General features: G+C 59.6%; 9 protein-coding genes across 9 annotated transcripts; 3 read left to right on the forward strand and 6 right to left on the reverse strand.

The window, feature by feature from the left end:
* Window positions 1-2,146: 2,146 nt before the first annotated feature.
* Window positions 2,147-4,631, forward strand: PLICBS_008448 (uncharacterized protein; the record flags this gene model as incomplete). Its single annotated transcript, XM_018324029.2, has 2 exons — window positions 2,147-2,724; window positions 2,777-4,631. 2 exons carry the CDS (start codon window positions 2,147-2,149, stop codon window positions 4,629-4,631), a joined length of 2,433 nt encoding a protein of 810 aa, XP_018177208.2.
* Window positions 4,632-6,426: 1,795 nt separating this feature from the next.
* On the forward strand, window positions 6,427-6,933 carry PLICBS_008449 (uncharacterized protein; the record flags this gene model as incomplete). The annotated part of the gene is made up of 1 exon (XM_018324028.2): window positions 6,427-6,933. The coding sequence occupies one exon, from the start codon at window positions 6,427-6,429 to the stop codon at window positions 6,931-6,933; it is 507 nt and encodes a 168-aa protein (XP_018177207.2).
* Window positions 6,934-7,804: 871 nt separating this feature from the next.
* Window positions 7,805-9,265, reverse strand: PLICBS_008450 (glycerol-3-phosphate dehydrogenase; the record flags this gene model as incomplete). Its single annotated transcript, XM_018324027.1, has 2 exons — window positions 7,805-8,692; window positions 9,137-9,265. 2 exons carry the CDS (start codon window positions 9,263-9,265, stop codon window positions 7,805-7,807), a joined length of 1,017 nt encoding a protein of 338 aa, XP_018177206.1.
* A 1,992-nt stretch (window positions 9,266-11,257) lies between these two features.
* PLICBS_008451 (uncharacterized protein) lies at window positions 11,258-12,667 on the reverse strand (the record flags this gene model as incomplete). The annotated part of the gene is made up of 1 exon (XM_018324025.2): window positions 11,258-12,667. The coding sequence occupies one exon, from the start codon at window positions 12,665-12,667 to the stop codon at window positions 11,258-11,260; it is 1,410 nt and encodes a 469-aa protein (XP_018177204.2).
* Window positions 12,668-13,235: 568 nt separating this feature from the next.
* PLICBS_008452 (ubiquitin fusion degradation protein) lies at window positions 13,236-14,491 on the forward strand (the record flags this gene model as incomplete). The annotated part of the gene is made up of 3 exons (XM_018324024.2): window positions 13,236-13,238; window positions 13,300-13,623; window positions 13,679-14,491. The coding sequence occupies 3 exons, from the start codon at window positions 13,236-13,238 to the stop codon at window positions 14,489-14,491; spliced, it is 1,140 nt and encodes a 379-aa protein (XP_018177203.2).
* Window positions 14,492-15,021: 530 nt separating this feature from the next.
* PLICBS_008453 (uncharacterized protein) lies at window positions 15,022-15,722 on the reverse strand (the record flags this gene model as incomplete). The annotated part of the gene is made up of 2 exons (XM_065601393.1): window positions 15,022-15,364; window positions 15,565-15,722. The coding sequence occupies 2 exons, from the start codon at window positions 15,720-15,722 to the stop codon at window positions 15,022-15,024; spliced, it is 501 nt and encodes a 166-aa protein (XP_065457465.1).
* A 1,352-nt stretch (window positions 15,723-17,074) lies between these two features.
* Window positions 17,075-18,095, reverse strand: PLICBS_008454 (uncharacterized protein; the record flags this gene model as incomplete). Its single annotated transcript, XM_065601394.1, has 3 exons — window positions 17,075-17,123; window positions 17,181-17,444; window positions 17,941-18,095. The coding sequence occupies 3 exons, from the start codon at window positions 18,093-18,095 to the stop codon at window positions 17,075-17,077; spliced, it is 468 nt and encodes a 155-aa protein (XP_065457466.1).
* A 232-nt stretch (window positions 18,096-18,327) lies between these two features.
* Window positions 18,328-18,688, reverse strand: PLICBS_008455 (uncharacterized protein; the record flags this gene model as incomplete). The annotated part of the gene is made up of 2 exons (XM_065601395.1): window positions 18,328-18,331; window positions 18,501-18,688. The coding sequence occupies 2 exons, from the start codon at window positions 18,686-18,688 to the stop codon at window positions 18,328-18,330; spliced, it is 192 nt and encodes a 63-aa protein (XP_065457467.1).
* Window positions 18,689-19,235: 547 nt separating this feature from the next.
* PLICBS_008456 (uncharacterized protein) lies at window positions 19,236-20,411 on the reverse strand (the record flags this gene model as incomplete). The annotated part of the gene is made up of 3 exons (XM_018324021.2): window positions 19,236-19,260; window positions 19,315-19,956; window positions 20,251-20,411. The coding sequence occupies 3 exons, from the start codon at window positions 20,409-20,411 to the stop codon at window positions 19,236-19,238; spliced, it is 828 nt and encodes a 275-aa protein (XP_018177200.2).
* Between the last annotated feature and the right edge of the window lie 766 nt (window positions 20,412-21,177).

Here is a 21,177-nt window from a genome sequence, read left to right on the forward strand (position 1 = left end):
TTGAATTCTTGACGAGGGTTACAGCCTTATAGGGTAAGCACCTACGACTTTTTATTGTTGGCTTGCGCCTATGCCTAGGCTAGGATGCCTCCAGCTAGGTACCAGGCGCCACCTCAGGCAGGACAGGGCTGCCCTGCGCTGCGACCCTCTCTGGCAGGCGGACATTTCTTAGCGGCGATTTCTCTTTGGCGCTCCCGCTTGCCTTGCCGGACCGCCCCCGGACACCAGGCACTGCGGGCTGATGACGGGAGGTACGTACCGTTGAAGGCTGGCGCACCTGCGCAACCGCTGTCAAAATCGTCTGTTGTTCTGCCCGCCACCAACCGGAGAGGCGGTTCCATTGAAGTCGTCAAGCACGTGAGTTGCATGTGTCACGGCACGGGCTGGGATCACGTTGGGATGGGACAACGATGGACAGAGCAGAAGAGAGATAAACCTCGTACAAATAGAATGCGATGCTCGGAGTATATCGCACTGAGACCAAAGGCGAGCCCCTCGCACAGTACCTTATCCGAGTTACATTGTACAAAAGTCGCGGGTGACGTGCCAGGTGACGTGCATGGCAATTGTCCGTCTGGCATGCAACTGCAGGTAGGTAGGTAGGTAGGTTGGTGCTTCTGTCCCCCTCGGCCTGTGGTGGCAGCCCGTGGACGGCACGAACCGTTCCGGGGTTTCGTCCCCGCATCTGGGGGGCCTTGCTTGCACGGGCATAGTAGCGCAGAGGGAGCTGGGCGAGAAGTGACGAGTGGTGCTGGCTCGCGGGTTTGTGATGGGCGCACATGCTGTCCAATGCAGACAATGGCACGCGATAACAGTCGTCAATGGCGCGCCGGCGCGCTCACCGCGCCTTTACCTGGATAGGTAGCGACGGCCCCGGTCAGCAGGGTCCCGTCGTCCGACGTGCGCCTCTAGCGCTCTCTCGACGCGCTGTACGAAGTACTGTAACAAGCGTGCTACGGGCAGGTGCTAAACCTAACCTCCTCGGTCAGCTGCTGGCCAGATCACGACTGGATGCTTTGTAGGGTCGTATTTTCTTTCGGATCCCCTTCCTTTTGTTTTTCGGCCTCCACTGAGTCCACTCCAACGCCCTGGCCCCCGCCGCCAACGACTCGGCGCCTCCGCTGCTCGCTGGTGCTACTGGTGAGCGTCGGCGCCAGCCTAACAACGACGGGACCCCAAGGTTTGCCGCTCCCGAGACGCCGGGCGCCTGAGGCTGCCGCTCTGGTACTCCAGCCGCTACCTAGGCACCTGCGCTCACCCGCTGCTGACCTCCACTGCCCCGAGCACCACCTGGGGCAGCAGCCTCGTCGCCGCTCCGTTTGCCTGCCTGCCTGCCTCCACGGCCACTCCTCGTCCACTCATTCACTGAGGTTCGGGTGCCAGCCAGCCAGCCCACTTCTTTTCTCGTTGGAGGCATCGTCACACCTCCGTTTGCCAACTCACACCAACACACTCATCACTCGCTCTCTCTCGTTCCCCTTCTCCTGCCCACTTCTGCGCAGCGCCTCTCCTCCGCTGCACACCAACGACGACTTCGGAGGAGGACACGGCGCGGTTCCATCTGCGCACCCTGCGTCCGTCACTCTTTTTTGTTTCTTTCCTTTCGCCTCGTCCTTGTCTCTCGTCTTTTGTCTCCGGCAGCCGCTCGCAGCGCAGCGCGCGCTCCCTCCCCGGCTGTTGTCCGTCTGCGAAACCCGCCCGCGTGGCGGTACGTACCTACCTGGTACTTGGGTGCTGAGGCGTGCCTATCGCGGGAGCGTGGAGCCCCAGACGACGCCAAAGCTTCGTTTCCGCCGCCTGTTGCACCACCACAAACACCACCGCCCCCGACCGACTCCACGCCTCGCCTCGTCGCGCGCCGACACGTCCCCGTCGCCGCTCCGGCACCGCACCGCACCGCACCGCACCGCACCGCTTCTTGCATCGCCGCCATCGCCTCCACCTCTCTCGGCGCATTGCATTGCCTTGCGCCCTGCTCGCCTGCGCGCGGCCCCCGCCATCACCACCGAAACCCGCCATTCATCACCCAGCCAGACCCAAGGGGGCTCAAACGACAAGGACCGCAAACGCCGTACACCTCCCGTGTGCGCGCTCGATCGCCCGCTGCCGCATCCTTGCCTCCAGGCATGGTTAGCCCCCGCAAACCATGGATGCCGCGGCGAAGACGGTCGAGTCGCTGTCCGAGCACATCTTGCCCGAGAAGCCCCATCACCTCTCATACCACACCAATTGGCGATATCGCGTGCGCCCAGACGATCCGGCTCCTGGCTCCCGCCCGCGCTTCGAGGAATGGCATAACACCCGCCTGCAATACATGACCCTCGTGTCCCAAGCCGACCGCGGCACCCTAATGACGCGCTCCTACTACGACATGCGCGAGGAGCCGCCCAAGCCCGTCCCCCGCGAGGTCAGCGCCTTGGCCGCCGGCGGAGACAAGAAGAAGAAGCTGTCGCTGAGCGACTACAAAAACAAAAAGACTGGCACGCCCTCGTCTGCGTCGCCGCCCGAGCCCGCCATTGCCAAGAAGTTGGATGGCGAGCGCGTGCCGCCGTCGAATCCGGACCGTCTCACCGTGGCCAACACGTCCAACCCCCACGGCGCGGCAGAGCCCAAACCAAGCAAACGCACCCCAGACTCCAGAAAGCTGGACGGGCTTAAGGCGCCCGACTCCCGGCCGTCGCTAGATGGCAAGTCGCGGCCAGCTCGTGATGGCCCAGACACAACGTACGCTGACCGCGTCCTCTCGCCCCCACCCCGTTGCTAATGTCGCATCCAGTCTCCCGCCTAAACCGCCTTCGTTGCCTCCGAAGCCCCCGTCGCCAGCTGCCAGGAAACGGCTGGTCGATGTTGAGGACGAGTTCCGACCCCAGAAGCGTTCAAAGCCCGACGATAGGCGACCCATCGACGAACGGCCGCCGCCACTGTCGAATAGAGACGACCCGCAGCGTCGTAAGGATAGACTGCAGGCGAGCGCGCGTGATAGCCTCCCACCGAAAGAGGACCGGCTGTCCTCCTCATCCTCGTTGCCCAACGGGCGTTCCATTCTAAAAGGCGCTGTGAACACCGCGCGAAATCCATCACCGGGAGCTCGTCCGCGAGGCGACTCGACAAATGGGGTCCGCCCGAGCTTGGGCGGCAGCAATCGCGGCACTCCTACCAAATCCGATGCCTCCAAGTCGTTTGTGCCGCCTTTGCTCTCCCCACTACACTTGAGTTTCGACGACCAGAATCGTACCCGTGGTGATGGCGACGAGGGTCCCACTGCCCGCAAGAAGAAGCGGGACGATTCAAGGGACGCCGCGCCGGCTGCGAAGACAAAGAAGAGTGAGGCACTGCCTTTGAGCAAGAAGAACCGGCCGCCGGCAGTCATACCACCATTACTGTCGCCCACACTACCGCCGGCCGTGGAGATCGAGTTGCGACGGAAGAACAATGCGTCGCCAGAGCCGTCGGACGACAAGAGTAGAGATGGCAGAGACGCGCTGGGGATCAAGAAGGACCCCGCGTCTGACAACGGCAACGAGGAGCCTGCCAAGCCCGGTCCACGCCGGAAGCTCCTGGTTACGCTCGACATACCGAAGCAGTTGCGGCCCACGGTCAGGAAGATTCTTGCCTTGCCGCCGGCTCGAAAGGACGCGGCGAAGCGAGACAGAGATAAGGAGCGAGAAAAGGAAAGTGAAAGAGAGCGCGACCGCGCCGGCAGCGACGACGAGTCCCAGGCCCCCCCAGCAAGAAAACGCCCCGTTGGCGCTGTCGACTCTGCAGCAGATTCACAGGCCACCAAGAGACCACGGGTGTCCGATACTTCCCATCTATCTCGAGTGGCGGCCACGCCGTCGACACCGTCACGCAGATCAACCGCAATGTCTCGCGCCAGTTCCGGCAACTCCATGGCCAACACCCCCGGCGAGGGCGTACAAGCCACGCCCACGACTTCGGTCGACAGACGGCCCAACGGCCAAGGCGTGACAGTAACCAAGCCGGAACATCAGCGAGAAATGAAAACACTCCTTGAGATGCAGGATCGCTTGAAGAAGCGGGCTAAGGGCCTCAAACACGATTCGGACTCAACCTTCCAGAAATATAACGCCATTAGCAGGCGGCATGACGAGGACAAGATGAAGTATGGCTTCGCGCTGGCTTTGGAGTGCATTATCACGTTCACAATGGCGTTTCAGGCTATGAACCCCTCGCGCCGGCTGTCGAAGCACAGGGGCGATTATGCTACCTGGTTTAGCATGATCCCGCTGCTGGACTCTGTGTACAACGAGATGCGGCGAGAGGGCATAAACACCAACAAGCCCGTTTTTGCGGCTCTGCTCGTGCTGCACTGCACGTGCGTCGATGAAGTACTTCGATACGCTTCCAACTTGGACAGCCGCCCGCTTAAGTACGAAGAGGTGATCACCATGGAACGCCAACGGACGCGGTATTGGCCCTGGGTAGGTGAGATAAACAGCACCATTGCCGACCAGGACATGCGAATCGATGTCAAGCCCTGGTACACCATCGACGAGGTGACCAACGCAGCACTCAGGGTGGTGCGAAACTGGTGTGCGCAGGAGAACATTGACTGGACCCCGGACCCCATGCTCGCCGAGTATTGGCCCTTTCAGCGTGGCCACGCTTAGGGCCGGGCTTTGTCGATGGCGACCGGCTCCATACCCGGGCGAGCGGCGATACACTTTGCGAGTACGATACAGCGGACGGACGAGAGGTACACAGACAGAGGCGGACGCCACGACGGCAAGCCATGCGTTATGAGAATCAGAATCCGGAGACGGGGGACTGACCATGTCTCCTCTCTCCTTTTTTATGTTCATGTTCCCGAATTGTGTCTCAGCAGGGCGTTCCCTCGGCAAAAGGTTGTTCTGGCAACGGGACGTATATCAAGAGACCAGGACCGGGAAGGAGGGTTGCATCACGGCGTTTGAGACGGCGAAGAACGCGTCTTGTTTGCTTTTTCTTTCTTGCTCGTCATTGTTTCCACCAGTTCCTGCTGCGACAGTCCAGGCTCGGTTTCCCCCTTCGTCATGACTCCGCACTTCCCTCGTCTGGTCTCCCTCGGCGGCTGGGATGGCCCGCATGTAGAGGGGGCCACACGGGGAGGCATGGAAACGCACGACGAGGGGAGGGGACTGTCTGTGCAGTGGTAGTCGGCATTACCTGAAATGCTGACGATCTCCGTGGCTGGGAACCGCAACTATCCTCCCGTCAGGGACGAAGGGTCTCCTGTTTTTCATTTTTCTCACTGGACGCACGGCGTCGTTCCTGTATACTTGCTTACGATGATATCCCACCATCTGCACGCGTTCACGCGCGCCCCGCTTGTTTCTAGTTTCGCAGAAGCCGACGTCCCGTCTGGACGTTGCTGGCAGGACGGAATACCAAGCCATCAGTGTCTGAAATGAGGTATTCTATACATATTCCTCGCATGCGTTCTGAGTTGTAACCCTCGTGATGGACACGCGGCTGTTTGAGTGCGATGCCGCGCTTCCGTGAAGAGGAGCTATCTTTTTATAAAGGCTGGATGCCACATCATTGCCCTGGGGGGAAACGCCTATAAATTGATATTGACAGGAGTAGCATCATGAACCGTCCGTGAATTCCGGGTCTGATTTTGGCAACCTGCGTAAGAGACGCGTGGCAGTGCGTTTGAGCGTGGGCCAAAGCTTCGGGGTGGGCGTTTGCTCGCCCTGTCCATGGCGAACCGTTGCAGACAGAGCCGTGGCTGACGACTGTGAAGAAGGGGAAACGGCCTGTGCGTTACAAGCTATTTGGCAACTGCTGGCCTACGTACCTAACCTTGGTAACTTCCTGTCTGTTGTTGTCTCCAAGGGTAGGTAGGCCGTATCCACGCCTGCGGTTTGCGGTTTTACAGCATCGGCACAGACCACGGATGGAGCTGCCACCGCGGCAGTGGTCAGGGAGGCATTGAGGGAGAGGGGGGTGCATGGTACTATGTACGTGCGTTTTTTTCCGTGTGTGTGTTTTTGTGTATGTATGCTGCTTTGGGTATGTAGCATGCCCGTGTGGTGAAGATGGGGTGACGACGTGTTTTGCGTGGGACCCCGTGCGTGCGTTCTTTTGCCCGTGCCTGTGCTTGTGCCTGTGTCGGTGCCTGGCGTGATGGTGACGGTTCCCGGGAAAGGGGGGGAGGAGGGGAGGGGGTTAGGGCTGGGGGCGTGCGAGTGAAGGAAAATAGAATCGTGCGTGCGTGAGAGCGTGCGTGCGGAGGGGGATGGAGGGACGGAGGGATGGTGTATCGTAATGGGTTTCTGCAAGAAGGGAAAGGGGGTTATATAAGAAGGGGTTTGGCTTTCCGTCGTTGCATGTTTCGTTTTCTCTGCACCGACTCGTCACGCAACAATCCCTTCCTTTTGTTGTCGTTTCTGCAAGGGAGAGGATTCCAAGAACTCCATCACCATGCGTTTCACCGGCCTCAACTCCGCCGCCGCTGCCACCCCGGCGAACTCCCTCCTCCTGCTCCTCCTCCTCCTCCTCGCCGCCGCCGCCACGCCCCTCTCCCACGCCGCCAGCATCGGCGCCAACGCCAACTCCAACGCCAACTCCAACTCCCCCTCCCCCTCCGGCTCCGGCTCCTCCACCGTCTCCTCCGGCGGCAACGGCGGCGGCTACTCCTCCTCCGCCGCCATGGCGGTAGCACCAGCAGCAGCACCATCAGCATCAGCACCGGCACCACCAGCAGCAGCAGGACCGAAACACGGCGGCCACAGCCTCCTCCTCTCCGCCCGCGGCGGCGGCGGCGGCAACGGCCACTTCTACGTCAAGTGCCGCGACGACTGCGCCCCGGACACGTGCTACATGGGGGCCCAGTGCGTCAGCGGGCGGTACAAGCACACGAACCGCCCGGAGATGGCCATGTGCGTCACGAACCATAGCTGCCGCTGCACCGACGAGGAGTGGGTTTGAACGTTTGAACCGCCGTCTTGGGTCTTGACTGGCATGAGTGGGGGAATTCCTTCACCCTTTTGTATACGGTCAATCATGTCGCCCATGTCCTCTTATCCTGTTGGTTGGTGGTGGAAAACCATGTCTGATACCCAAGTATATACGTTTTACGCGCCGTTTTGTATGGATGATGCTCCCAGCTGGTTCGTGCTCGGGTTTTGGTTGTTTGGTTGTTGTATTCTTCTTTCTCCCCCCTCAGTTTGGGCGGGTAGACAGGGAACCATCTAATGTCTTGCAATACAAACAAACAAATGAATGACGCTGCGCCCTGCTCAAGCACAGTTCAAGTCAACTTGTTTATTCATAAAAGTGGCAACCAGTCGTTGCCGGTTTCAGTCAACCTTCCTACCTTGTCATAACTCGACTTCATCCCTTGGGCTGAGTTGGGCCAGCACTGCCATACTGTACTTGATTCTGCAGAGATAAGCGTGACCCGCCCTCGCGGAAGCCTGCAGAAAAATCACTATATGTGGTGCCACCCCGGGCCTTCCGCAGGTGCTTTCAACGAGACATCGCGTGACGGACGCGTGGAACACAGAGCCACATGTCACAGGTCGAGGACGTAGCACAAGACGACGATGCATGGTGGCGGATGGGAAGGATGAGTCTATTCCTCAGCGTTACACTAACACAGCGCCGGAACCTGCTTCCGAATTCCACCCCTTGAGGATTTCCTTGGTATGTTGGGGGTTTTTGCGAAGCCCTTTTTTGGTCGCTTCATTTTTTTAGTCGAGACTGAACACAGCAACATTCGACCGTGCCTCAAATTTCGGCGTACATCCTCATGCCCATATCAACTGCCCGACCACGCGGTGTTCCGTGACAGTGATATTTACTTGCTGGCATCGACCTTGGCGACGTAGGCCAGGAGGTCGAGGACACGGCGGGAGTAGCCCCACTCGTTGTCGTACCAGGAGACGAGCTTGACGAAGTTGTCGTTCAGGGAGATACCGGCCTTGGCATCGAAGATGGAAGAGGCGGTGTTGCCGTTCATGTCGCTGGAGACGACGTCGTCCTCGGTGTAGGCGAGGATGCCCTTGAGGGGGCCGTTGGCGGCCTCCTTGATGGCCTCCTTGATCTGGTCGTACGAGGCGCCCTTCTGGATGCGGGCAGTCAGGTCGACAACGGAGACGTTGGCGGTGGGGACACGCATGGACATGCCGGTGAGCTTGCCGTTGAGGTCGGGGATGACCTTGCCGACAGCCTTGGCGGCACCGGTGCTGCTGGGGATGATGTTCTGGGCAGCGCCACGGCCACCGCGCCAGTCCTTGGCCGAGGGGCCGTCGACGGTCTTCTGGGTGGCAGTGTAGGAGTGGACGGTGGTCATGAGACCCTCGACGATGGTGAACTTGTCGTGGATGACCTTGGCGAGGGGAGCCAGGCAGTTGGTAGTGCAAGAGGCGTTGGAGATGACATCGGCCTTGCCGTCGTAGGTCTTCTCGTTGACGCCCATGACGTACATGGGAGCGTCGGCAGAGGGAGCGGAGATGATGACCTTCTTGGCGCCGCCGTTCAGGTGAGCCTTGGCCTTGTCGGTGGTGGTGAAGACACCGGTGGACTCGACGATGTACTCGGCACCAGTCTCCTTCCAGGGGATGTTGGCGGGGTCGCGCTCAGTGTAGAACTTGACCTTCTTGCCGTTGACGCTGAGGTCCTGGCCGTCGACGGAGACGTCGCCCTTGAAGACACCGTGGGAGGAGTCATACTTGAGCATGTACGCCTGTGGATGGAAAATGTCAGCTGCTTGCTCACAAGAAGTTGTGACCGGAGATGCCATGAGTGAGGGGCACTGCAGGGTTCGCGAGTGCCTGTGGCGGGGTACTGAGGCGGAACAACCCAGGGGTCATTTCCACGCCAACGCCCCCGCCACAAATCTTTCGCGAGACTGCGGCCCTTGCATTGCATCCTGAATTGAAGCGCATCGCATGCCCCGGGACTGCGGGCGCCCCGACCATTGCTCAATTGAATGCCTTCATTCGACGCTCGGCGCGGGCCAAAGTGAAAAATGACGGCGGGGTGACGATCCATTGTTGTTGAGACAACGGTTGGGGCGTCGCAATCAACAGCAGCAGCGCAAAGGAGGGGCAGCTTGCAGGCGCGTCGGGTGGCATGGAGGGGGAGGGGCAGCCATGACGGTGGCGCCACGAGAGGGGGGAAAACTCACAGCGTATTTGGTCTCGATGAAGGGGTCGTTGACGGCAACGATCTCGATCTCGGGGTGCTCGACGGCGTTGCGGAAGACGATACGGCCAATGCGGCCGAATCCGTTGATGCCAACCTTGATGGGAGCCATTTTGCTTGTGCTTGGGGAGGTGGTTTCTGGTAGGAGGCGGCAAACGTCAGCGGCAGCAACGGAAGGCGGCGGGCAAGCTGGCCCAGCAGCGGTGGCGGGGTAGCTGGTGCTCAGACGGTGCTGTAGGGCTTGCCCATGGCAGCGGCGGGGTCATGGACGTACCTGTGTAGTGGGATGAGGAAGCAAAGCTGAGGTTCTCGTGAGATGCTTGGAGGGTATGGGAAGAGAAGGAAGGAGAGAGGAAGAGGGAGGAAGAGGATGGAGGGAGGGGGAGGAAAAATATGTATGGCAAGGCAGGTGGCGTGGCAGGAGCTCCGAACGAGGAGGAGGCCCGGGAGGGTACTTGCTGCTGCAGCCGGACCGGGCTGGGCTGGAGGGAGGACGGAACCTAGCACACGGGTGGGCGGGCGAAGCTGCTGGGCGGGCTGCTGGTGTCACCACCCGATGCGATGCACAGTGATGGTTGACACGCTGCCCAGCGCTGGAGGTGTGCTAGGCCCCAGCCGCGCCACTATTAATGGAAGGCCGGCATCCACAGCAGCTCGCCCAGCGTGCGTTTGTTTGTGCCTTACCTACCTACGTAGTTACGGCACGCAGCGCACTTGACCTCACCTGATTACGGCAGAGTTATTCCTGCTCGACATCGTCATGGCCCCGTCGAGCCGCCCGGCCTGCACATCCGTGTGGATGGATGGGATGGCCGAGACGCCGCATCCCCAAAACACGGCGCGTCGCGGCATGGATCTTGAGGACCGCACTGTTGAGCTCTGTGACGGTTATCACTGCTTTGAATCATACCATGCACGCGGTTCCTCCGCGATGCGACCGACGTTTTGCGCGACTAATTCCTTTCGCTTCTTGCAGGCAGGCAAGCGGATGAGCGGGCGTCCGGGACATGGGCATGGGCGCGGAAATCGCATGCATGCTCTCGCCACGCGCTGCCAGTGGTCCGTCCCTCCGCCATGACGCCCGCCATCCATCTGCCCATCCATAATATCCATGCCATCCATCACTTCTTTCACGCGACGCCGTCACTGGCGGCAGTCCCGCCAACAAGGTTGACCCACCCGCCCGCCCGCCAAAACGACGACCGCCATCCTCAGCCCAGCGAACGACTGCTCCCTCGCCTCGCTCCACCACAGCCCAGTTGCGTCTTTTACCGGAACCGGCGGGTACACCGCGCCCGCCAAAACATACGAGATACCCAACCTTGGCGACGCCCGCCGCCCGCGCCCAAGGTACCGCCGCGGTAGAGCCCGCCCAGCTCTGGTGCGTGTGGTTTCGTTGTGCTTATCGGCCGATGCAGAGTCTCCGACAAGGCGTGCCTGCTGTGCTGTGCTGTAATAGCGATGATAAATCACTCAACAAAAATGTCCTCCGCTTCCGGCGTCCAGTTTTTCCCACGGTGACTCAATCGCCAGCGCGGGCAGCGCGTCCTCCAATTTGTAAAAAATGCTCTTCGTACCCTCCGTTCTCACGATGGCTTCATCGTCCAGGACAGCCTGTGTGTGGCACAGGCCTGCAGGGGCCTAAACAAACGCCAGCGGCTGCCGTCCCGCAGCACGGCAACGGATCGGGTGCATCGTGCGCGAATCGTGGAGGTGGCCGGGGCTTCACGGGCTGCCGCTGGCGACGAGAGCCGCCCGCAGCCGCGGCCATGCGGGCCTCGTTCGGGAACACCAGGAACCAGTTCTCGTCGGCTGTCTAGTTTCCCTTCTCGGCCGGCGCTGTCCCTCGATTTTCGTACACAAACATCTGCACTCACGTAAAAAGGCGCCTTGGCCCCTTGCTCTGTTCCCGTCGTCCCCACATGAGCAACGCTGGTGGCCGAGGCGGTGGTGACCTCCGGCATCCGAGAGCCAGCGAGCCAGCCCGTGACCGTCGGCATCATGGCCGTCGCGGATGAATCCCGTCGAACCCCTGCCGCGCCAGGTCGATGCGAAAAGCGCACGTGAGCATCGCGGCTCCATTCTCGACCACCGGTGATGCACCTCACCTGAAGGTGGCCGTCTGGCTCCAGTCGCCACCGTCGCCGACACGGCGGAACTCGACTCCTTCACCGAAATAGCCGGCATCCTGCCACGCCTTCATCATGGCAGTGTCGAATGGGCCCTGCGTATCTCCGCCGTCGCGACCGTCAGTCCATCGAAACTCCCAATTGGTTTCGTCACCAGACGCCTCGGCGTCACCGACCTTCGTGTTGCCTCGGGGCTCAGGCTCGACCCAGTCCTCACCGGTTTCGCGCCGATACTCCCGGACGAGCATCTCTCTTTCTTGGTCGTAGACGTCCTCATAATCGCGGCTGAGCAATTTGTCAGCTGCGTCGGTGATGGCGTCGATGGATTGCTTGAGCCTGGCCTGCTCTGGATCCTCAGCGGCGTCGGGGTCGACGTCCATGCCGTCCGCGCCCTTGTTCATCTTCTTGAGCTTCCATTTGGGAATCTTCTTTGTCGGCTTGACCTGGTTCTTTCCAAGCCTGGCCAGCGCCTCCAGTGGCGTCTCAGCCTTCTCCAGCTGCAGGATCAGCGTTTTGAGGAGGTCCGACACCAGGACGCCGTCCTCCTGGATGCGCTGTTTCCGAGCTTCAGCCTCGCGCCGCTCGTGAGCCTCTGCCGCCTTCTTCATGTCTTTCTTGCTTAGGCCGTTGAGCCAGTTGTCGTGCTGGGCGTCCGGGTCGCCGGCTTTGCGCACGTAATTCCCCTCTGTGTCAAAGCGGCCCTCCTGCATTTCCTCGTTAAGGTTGAAGGCTTCCACTTTGGGCGCATTTCGCTTCAAGCCGCCAGCGCCGACTTCCTGGTCCAGTCCTTCCTCCTGGATGGCGAGCTCAACGTCGGCTTCGTCGTCGCTGCTCTCCTGGTCATCGAGCCTGACATGGCCTCCGCTTTTGCTTGTCTCTTCCTGGCCTTGGATATTAGCCGCGTCAAGAAATCGGACATCCTTCTTCTTGCGGCCAGATTTGTCGAAATCTGCAGATTCCGGTTCTGCAGCGTCACCTGCATCCTTGTCGTCTGCGGCAAACATATCGTCATCGTCGTCGTCGTCTCCGCCGTTGGCCGTAGTTGTTGTGCCGTCCGCACCACCGCCCTTGGCATCGTAGTTGTCAAGCTTGTTCCAGTCGACGTTGCCTGCCTTGCGGGTCGCAGCTCTCGCGTTGAAGGTCTCGTTGTCGGAATCGCTGTCATAGCCGTCGAGGTTCACGGCACCTCGCTTTGTCGCACCGGTTCCGCCGATGACATCCGCATCCAGCACCGCGTCATCCTCGCGGGCATCCGGCGCCAGCGTCGACGGATTTCGCACGTCGAACTTGACCCGCTTGCTGTCGGATTCGTCTTTGTTGTGGTGCATCCGCGCGAAGTTCTCCCCATCTCGCTTTGGCCTTGCGGCCGAGAAGCGGGTTGACATTGCGGTTCGGCCGGCTGCCGACGGCAGACTCGGGGTAGAGTAAATGTAGTCTTGGTGATATGGTGCCTGAGTCAAGGGATATGTGCTCGCAAGAGTAGAATGGGCGTGACTCCAGCTCTGTGCGGTGCGCAGTGATGCACAAGCGGACATGCAGGTCGCAAGTGATCAGCCTCGAAGCTCTGAACCGGAACCTTGAGCTAGTGGGGCAGGCGCCTCAAGGCCGTGTGAGTGGCTGGCGGATTATGTTTGGCGCCGGGGGTCCGCTGAAGCTCTGTCCTGGTGCCTGCGTCATCCCCCAAGCTGCCTTCGCTGCCACAACCACCCCACATCATCAGCACCGTCCATCACCAACAGCACGGAGCGAAGCCGACTTCAAACCTGCCTACCTACTTCTGCGAACCCAGCACGACGACACGCGGGCTCGGAACTCCTTTCATAGCACAACGCCTCAGAGGAGCTACTCGCATCTTCCTCAGCTCCCTGTGCCCTTGCTAAAATCGGGCGCCTTACGCTCTCCTCATCGTGCCAAACCTACCGCCTGGCCTCGTCGCCACACAAACGCATTACCATGGTTCGTTGCATGCCCGCTACCTTCTCTTGACTGACCGTGACTAACTAACAACGCACCCCAGTATTCGCCGTTCGGCGGAGGCTTTGACCCCGGCAACCCGGAACACATGTACAACATGGCTCGCCATGGGCGTCGACCGATCGTGCAGCGCTTCGACGAGTACTACCGATGCTACCCAGTCATCATGGCCCCAGGCACCGAACGGCCGGACCTCAACTATGGCTCCAAGATAATCCTTCCGCCGTCAGCTCTGGACAAGGTGTCAAAGCTGCATGTCCAGTGGCCACTTCTGATGGAGCTCATCAACGGGGCCAAAGGCAAACACTCCCACGCCGGTGTCCTCGAGTTCATCGCCGAGGAGGGCCGAGCATACATTCCTCAATGGGTTCGTCCGAACAGCATCCAGTTTTGCCGTGCCACAAGCTGACGTTCATCTACAGATGATGGAGACACTTGGGATGGAGGTCGGCGACATGATCCAAGTCCGAACCACGTCTCTCGAGCTGGCCAAGCTGGTCAAGCTTCAGCCTCAGTCCGTCAGCTTCCTTGAAATAAGCGATCCCAGAGCCGTTCTTGAGAGGGCATTTAGGAGCTTTGCCGCTCTCACAAAGGGAGACGTGTTCAACTTTGAGTACAACGACGAGGTCTACGAGATGGCCGTGCTGGACGTCAAGCCAGAGACGGACAAGATGGGCGTCTGCATGATCGAGACAGACGTATCGGTCGACTTTGCTCCGCCAGTCGGCTATGTCGAGCCTGAGAAGAAGAGCGGCACAAGCACGCCACAGAGCGGGCGGGCAGGCATCGCGGCAGGCGGAGTGGTGCACAGTCAGGGTACGATGGCACAGGCCATCAACTACAGCTCCATCGCGCCGTCAGTCACCAGCACCGCAACGAATTTCTTGGGAGAAGGACAGCGCCTCGCGAAGAAGGGTAGCAAAAATTCGACGCCCAAGCCAGCTACGCCAGTCCCTGTCGACGCTGCAGGTGTGCCGAAGCGACGGACCGGTGCCCCGGCACCCCTCCGCCTGCCGCCGAATAAGCTTTTCTTCGGCTACGAGTTTAAGCCCGTGAAGACGGATGAGGAGAAGCAAGTGGACAAGGAGAACTCCGAGAAGCCGCACTTCGCTGGCCAGGGGCAGAGCCTGCGAGGTACAGTAAAGCGCAAGGGAGAATCTGACGAAAAGTCAAAGGCTCCGGACAAGAAAGGGCCAAGCGAGGGCCACAGGCTCGATGGAAGGCGGCCGAAATGAGAAGCTAGAGAGGAAGCTGCATGGCGTTTAGGGGTTCGCGTCAATAATGACATTTGAGCGAGGCACATTTCCTTGGCAACTGGCTGGACACTGGCATTAAGGACCCGGTAGCATCCCAAATACACTCAGTTGCTAGGCAATTACGGACGATCACTTCACCGTTCGCGTTGACCAGCTAAAGAGTAACGAACCGACTCGGCCGTATTATTGTTGGTCCTATCCTTTGTGTCTGAATTCCCACGTAGAAGAACGCCACTAGTGCAAGCAGGGTCAAAGCAGAAGCGCCATCGATTGTGAAGAAGAACAAGCCCGCTTTAACACCGTGCCCACCGGCGGCCGTTCGCCTCAAAGACCATCACTCCCCCCATCTCGACCGCGTGGCGTCGTCGATTGCCTAACTGCCAGTCTTCTCCAGCCAAGCCTGGAAGGCCTCGTTCTCTGAGCACACCGTCTGGCTAAAACACCACGACACGTCAGTACACCCGACGACCCTGCCAGTGAACACGCTGCCGGGAGGGTCGGATCCGCATTTACCTGCGAGCGCGAGTCTTCCTGGTCTCCTTCTTCACGGGAGAGGGCATCGTTTCGGCTTCGGCTTCAGCCTCGGCGGCCGCCGCTTCGGCCTTGACCTTTCTCTTCTTGGCGAGGGGCTCCTCGTCGCTGGTCTCGTCGTCGTCCTCGGCGGAGACGAATTCGGCCGACTTGGCCGCCGCCTTGGCCTTGGCCGAGGTCGGGGTCTTGCGCTTCGAGGGCGTGCTCGCGGCGGCGCGACGAGGGGTGCTGGGCTTCTTGGGGGTCGAGGCGCCGGACTTGATGGGGTCGTCGCCGTGGCGGGTCTTGAAGTCCTTCATGACGACCTTGGTGAAGTGCTGCCTGTGTGCGCGCAACATATGTTAGTTAGTTCCAGGAGCCATTAGCCATGAGCCTTGGTTTCTAGGTCTTTGTTTTGGCCAACGAGATTGGGAAAAGGGGGGCGAGGGATCGAAGAGGAAGACGACTGCAGGATGTAGGGGAAAGAAGGGGGGGGGGGGGGGGGGACGAAGATGGGGGTTTGGGGGAAAAGAGAAACGTACGAGATGGCATCCTTGGTGAACTTGTAGCCGAGCTTGGTGAGGAAGGCGTGCACCTTGGGCCAGTTGTAGTTGGTGCGGCCCTCCTGGTTGCCCATGATGATGGCGACGCAGAGGTCACGCTCCGCGGCGGCATCCCACTTCTTATCTCCGGCGGCCATGGCGGGAGTGTAGACCGGCGATGAGGAGGAGCTGAGCGTGTCTGTCTACCTGGGGGTCCAGTCAGTTACTGGTCAGTCTGAAGCCGCTGGGGGATGATGATACGATGGAAGTGGGTGAGTGAGTGAGCAAGGTTAGGCTTGGGATACCCTGGCCTGCCAAAGATGAGCCAAGCTTGGGAGCGAACAACATTGAGATCGAAACACATCCAACATATTCAGTCGTCAATGGAAGGAAAAGATATCGTCTTACCTACAGGGTTTGAGAGATGCTGCGAGTGTTGTCTGCAAAGCAGCGTTGGTAGGAGGCTGCTGTTGTTGCACGGGCACGCTGCGCTGGTGCAGATAATGAGATGAAGAGGAGCGAACGCGCAAGGCCGGGGGAGATGCAGCACGACTTTGAACGACGGGAGCAGCACCGGGAGATTATACCCCAACGGCCACGCCCGGTGGCCACGTGCCTCGTGAACAGGCAGGGGCAGCCCGCGGGCTTCCAGCACAGGCAGCTGTTCACAGCTGGCTACCGGGCGACGCGTAGTCACAGGTGCGTGTTCAGGGCTGGCCCGTCGACGCGTATCTACCTGAGGTGGCGCGGCCTTTCGTCTTGTATTCACTGGTCGACATGTGTTGTGGGAGGGGCGGGTTGAACGGAAGTGTGTCGCGTGGGGAGATGGAGGCGATAGAAGGGGGTGGGGGGGGGGGGGGGGGGGGGGGGGGGGGGGTCGGTCTCGCAGATGATGCAGATGCAGCTAGGCAACGCAGCGACTGGACCATCAACGCATAGCAGTACTTCTGAAGCTCTTTGCGGTGCATTTTTAATCATGCGAGGCTCTTGGTGTGCTCTACACTGGCCACGTGAAGCAGTCTTGGCTTTTGCATGCGCAACTCGTCTGATTCTCACGGATGTGACGACAAACCCGAGACCCTAAGATGTCCCCAGGGAACGCGAGACTTTAAAGATCGAAGCTTCGCCCACTACGCTGGAACATCTCACATGAGTCGTAGAGTTGTAAAGGGATGCGCGCCTGTCTGACGGGAATGCCGCAGCTGGCAAAGGAACACGATCGTCGAAAGAGATACTGGGTCACAGCCGCGTCAGATTGTGATCTTTTGCCTAAGAAACGCGCCTTGTGTTTACCACTGGTATACCTTTCCGACGTTCGTCCTCCATGCAATTCATGGCCAGTTCACCGACCGACCACGTTCCCCGTCCGATTCTCCCAATCCGACCCAATGTGCGCCCAAGTTCCCTCGTTCCGGCAAAACCAATGATCTCTCAATATGTCGTCGAATAGGAGACACCAACATGAAAGATAAAAGGGCGGCTGTCCGTGAGGGAATGAAATTATAGGCGACTAGGTCTCGCCGTCCTCGGCGTCGTAGTCCTCGTTGACGAGGTCCTCGCTGCAGTCAATGTCAGGAAAACAGGTCTCTGAACCGGCATCAATGTTGCAAACTCACGTGGATTCACGCTTGACGCGCTGCTTCTTGACGGGAGTCTCTACGTCAAAAGTCTCCTCCGACGCCTCGCGCTTCAGGTTGATCTGTTCCTCCGCGTCGTCGACGGGGCTGTACTCGCGCACGTCTTTCTTGGAGACAGCCTTGCGGCCGCGACCGCCGCCGCCGCGCTTGGCGGCGGGCTTGGTGGGAGTGGCGCCGTTGCCTTCAGCTGCCTTTCCGAGGGCGGACAGGTCGCGGTTCTTGCGGAGCTTCTGGACGTGCTGGCTAGACGATAGAGTTAGCGACCACATGCCGAACAGATGAGACAACACACGAGATGAAGAAAAACAGGAAGAAAAGCTATGCAATGCAGGGTGGATATACGTGATGGCGACGTAGGAGTAAGTGTAGCCGCGGGCTTGCATCTGCTCCGTCACTTTAGTGAAGAGTGCCTTGCTTGGCTTGACCTCGTCAATGAGGCAGAGGAGAAGAGCCTCATGGGTAGCGGCGTTCCAGCCACGGGCAGGCTGACCGGACATGTTTGGAGAGGACTTGGTACAAGTGGGATGGCGGCAATAGTTGGGACACGGAGATTGAAGTGTGCGTGGTGAGTGTGTGTGAATGGGAGAACAAGGTAGGGGATGTGTTGCCCTGGGTGTGGGAACATATAGCGTGACCGCCAGCTGGCAGCTGGCAGCCTCAGCAACCAGCTGTCGACTGGCAAACCAATGAACGGTGAATTTGCGGCGAACATGCGCGAAGAAATAAGCACTGGGCATACCGTAAGGCACCCTCGGTAAAGGTGTAGCCCTTGCTGCGCATGTCGCCCATGATCGAGGACCAATCCACCGTGGAGAGGTTGACGTGCTGGAATATCGCAATGAGGATATCCTCATGGACCGCGGGATCCCACTTCTGAATCTGGCGACCACCCATTGTGCAGGATGTTGGATACGACGAGCTGGGTGTGGGTTGTAGGATGAAGTTGTAGGGAACAAAGGAGCTTTGTGACGATGCAGGTGCGTTTGCAGCTTGCGCGGGCGATGATGAAGAGAAGATGAAGAGTGAATGGGGGATGAGCCCAGGGCAACATGTGCAGGATATGGATTCACTGTGCGTTGCACTGGCAACACGTGAGTGCGCGGTGGGAGTGCGCGGTGACCTCCCTCTATCTCCCTCTGTTCGGACCCCTGCCGGCTCCCCGGCAGCCATGCACGAACAGGTGGCGGGAGCAACTCCGGTAAGGTGAGGCGGCCGATGCTGGAAATGACAAGGCAACTGGAGGACCGGTACACACAGACATGCCCCATGCATGCATACAAACGAAATGGAACGACCTACCGGACAGCCTCCCACGTAGTGGGATGGCCCTGCTGCTTCATAAACGCCTCGATCTCCATCTTGGTGGCCGCGCTGAAGCAGCCGGCCTTGCTCGCAGTCTCGTATAGAGCTAGCGCGAGATCTTGGAGAAGTACAGGGTTTTCCCAGGACGATCCCTTGGGGGCCCCTTTGGTTCCCTTGGGCGGCATGGTGATGGCGATGCTTTTGCTTGTTTGCGACGATGAGGGTTTACGATAGGCAGTCTTGATGCGATGTGATCGGGGACAAAGTTGGAGATGGGCGCGTCTTCAGCGACGAGGCACAGGTGATGGAGTGTGATGTGGGAGGAAGAGGAGGGAAGGTCACCAGGGCAAGAGGAAGAGCGGGCGATATGATAGCGGCTCCCGGCCAGGCATGTGCCGGCCCGTTGGCAAGTGCCAAGGTATCTTTGTCCCGCGCCCAAACCGCCAGGGCTCTGTTGTTACACACCATATTGCCGCGCCTCAAAGCGCCAATTTCCCCCAGTCTCCTAATCCGACCCTTGCCGTAAGTTGCTTCAACCCGAAAAATGCTAGATAACTTGAACGCAGCCCAAAATAAGATTGCTTAAACTCCAGTCACGGCATCAAAGCCTTCAAAGAATAGCACCAATGAGTAAGTATGTCAAATAATACTGCCCCTCTCACACCAACGCACGCCATATCGATGTAGGTGCATATGAAGCATCGGTTTGCTAGAATATCGCGAACGCCTTGGCTAGGCTTCGCCGTAGTTGTCGAATCTGTCCCAAAGTCAGCATACGAGAACGACGGCAGGGAGATTAAGGGGCGCTTACTCTGAGCCGTATTGGTCGCCCGGACCGGCGCCGTTGTGAGCTGCGAGAGCGAGCACCGCCTCGTCATCGAGGGCGGGATCGTGCTCTGGTTCCGGTTCCGGCTCAGGAACGTCCATCTTTTGGCGCTTGGCGGGGTGCTCATCAACTCCTGGCACAGCGTGCTCCGTGGGGTCCAAGTGGCCGGCGCTCTCGGCGCCATCGGCGTCTACATCGGCGTCAGGTCCCTCCTCGTGGACGCCGGATATGTGATCAGGATGGACTGCCGCGGCCGCCAGCGCAGGAACTGACGACTCAATCCCGGCGGCCGATACCGATTCAGGTTGTATCATGTCGCCACCCGCATTCAGGACAGGCGACTGGTCATGGTGGTCTGGCGCTCCTTGAGACGCATCGCCGGCGACTTGGTCTGAAATGTGCCCATAGTACTGTGCTCCTGGGAAAGGGACCGGCGGATGGTCTTGCGTCGTGCCTGGCTGCGCGTTCTGTCCGCCTTCTTGCTGCTGCTTCCGCGGCCGGCCGCGTCCCGGCCCGGGACGTCTGGTGATGGGGTTCAGCGTTGGGTCGACTCTCCTGGCAGTCTCGGGGACAACGCCGTTAGCCTCGGCCTTGTTCTGCGCGCGTCTCAGCCCCTGAAAGTGTTGCCTGCAGGTCCAGCATGGTCAGCATGGTGTGCGCCAATCAAGAACAGAGCCGTGATGTCGCAGGAGAAGGTGATGAGGACGCGACTGAGCAACTTTAACATCTCCTACATCGCGAGCAGATACAACACGGGGCAGGACCCGGCAAAGGGACGTAACGACAGTTGAAGTTGTTTGGGCGCATAGTGAAGCCGGACAACACAACAGGTGTAAGGTACAGCGTGAGCAATGCGCTTGCATTACATGCACACCAGGTCCGTCCATGAGATAAGATGAGATGTAAACAGGTGCAACTCACCGGCAGCCCTCATTGGTGAAGCCATAGCCAAGCGTGCGCATGTGGTTACCGATGGTGGTCCATTCTGCGCCGCTGATGACGCCAATGTTCTTCACTGACAAAATAGTAAAGAACAGGTCCTTGTCTGCGCGGTCGTTCCAGTTCTTGTTGTTCATGGCCATGGCCTTGCCGGACAATGCAAGTGCGTAGTGGAGCGCGTCGTCTGGCGGCAGGCGATCACACAGAGCGAGCGCTCTGATCGCGGTGGTGGCCCTGGGGTGGTTGCAGCGCCGGGGAGATGTAGAAGAGCTGGTCGAGGATAGGTCGTGTTAGGAGGGGCGGCTGGTCAATGGGAAAATTGATAGTGAGGAACCGGCGGGTGGCGCGCTGTCGGGGGAGGTTTGGGGGGTTAATGAATGGGCCCTGCGGCCTCCCAGGCGCGGCACGTGGAGACCCCGGAGGCTGGGTCAACTATTTTCCCGGCACGGGCCGTTCAGCTCAGCGGTCTTGTGCAACGCCGCCAGGGCGAGGATAATTTGGTTGAAGAGGCAATCTGCGCTCCAGAGGGACGCGATACTTGGGCGATTGTGTCAGGCAAATGCAAGATGCGCTCAGGACGAGGTTTCGTCTTCCGTGGGCGTTGTCGCGAGGGCATGTAGCTCTCACGCGACGCGATGCAACGGCTTAGCCGGAGCTGAAGCGGCGTTTAGCCGACGCTGCAGCCCAATAATACGGGGGGTCGGCTCCCCAGGCAGTTCGGTCTGGCAGGTGCTGTGAGAATGCAGGTACGAGACACAGGACACGGCGCACAGAGCACGGAGCACAGCACCAACATGTTGGGTCGAGGACATTGTCAATTTGTTAATTCCAGGCAAACACGTCAATGGTTGTCACAGCAGGAGATGGATAGGGATAGAGGGACAACAGTTGACCGCAACTTGGGCAGTC

The sequence above is a fragment of the Purpureocillium lilacinum genome, assembly GCF_023168085.1.
Source record: "Purpureocillium lilacinum CBS 284.36 DNA, scaffold_6, whole genome shotgun sequence".
In the NCBI taxonomy this organism is placed as follows: domain Eukaryota; kingdom Fungi; phylum Ascomycota; class Sordariomycetes; order Hypocreales; family Ophiocordycipitaceae; genus Purpureocillium; species Purpureocillium lilacinum.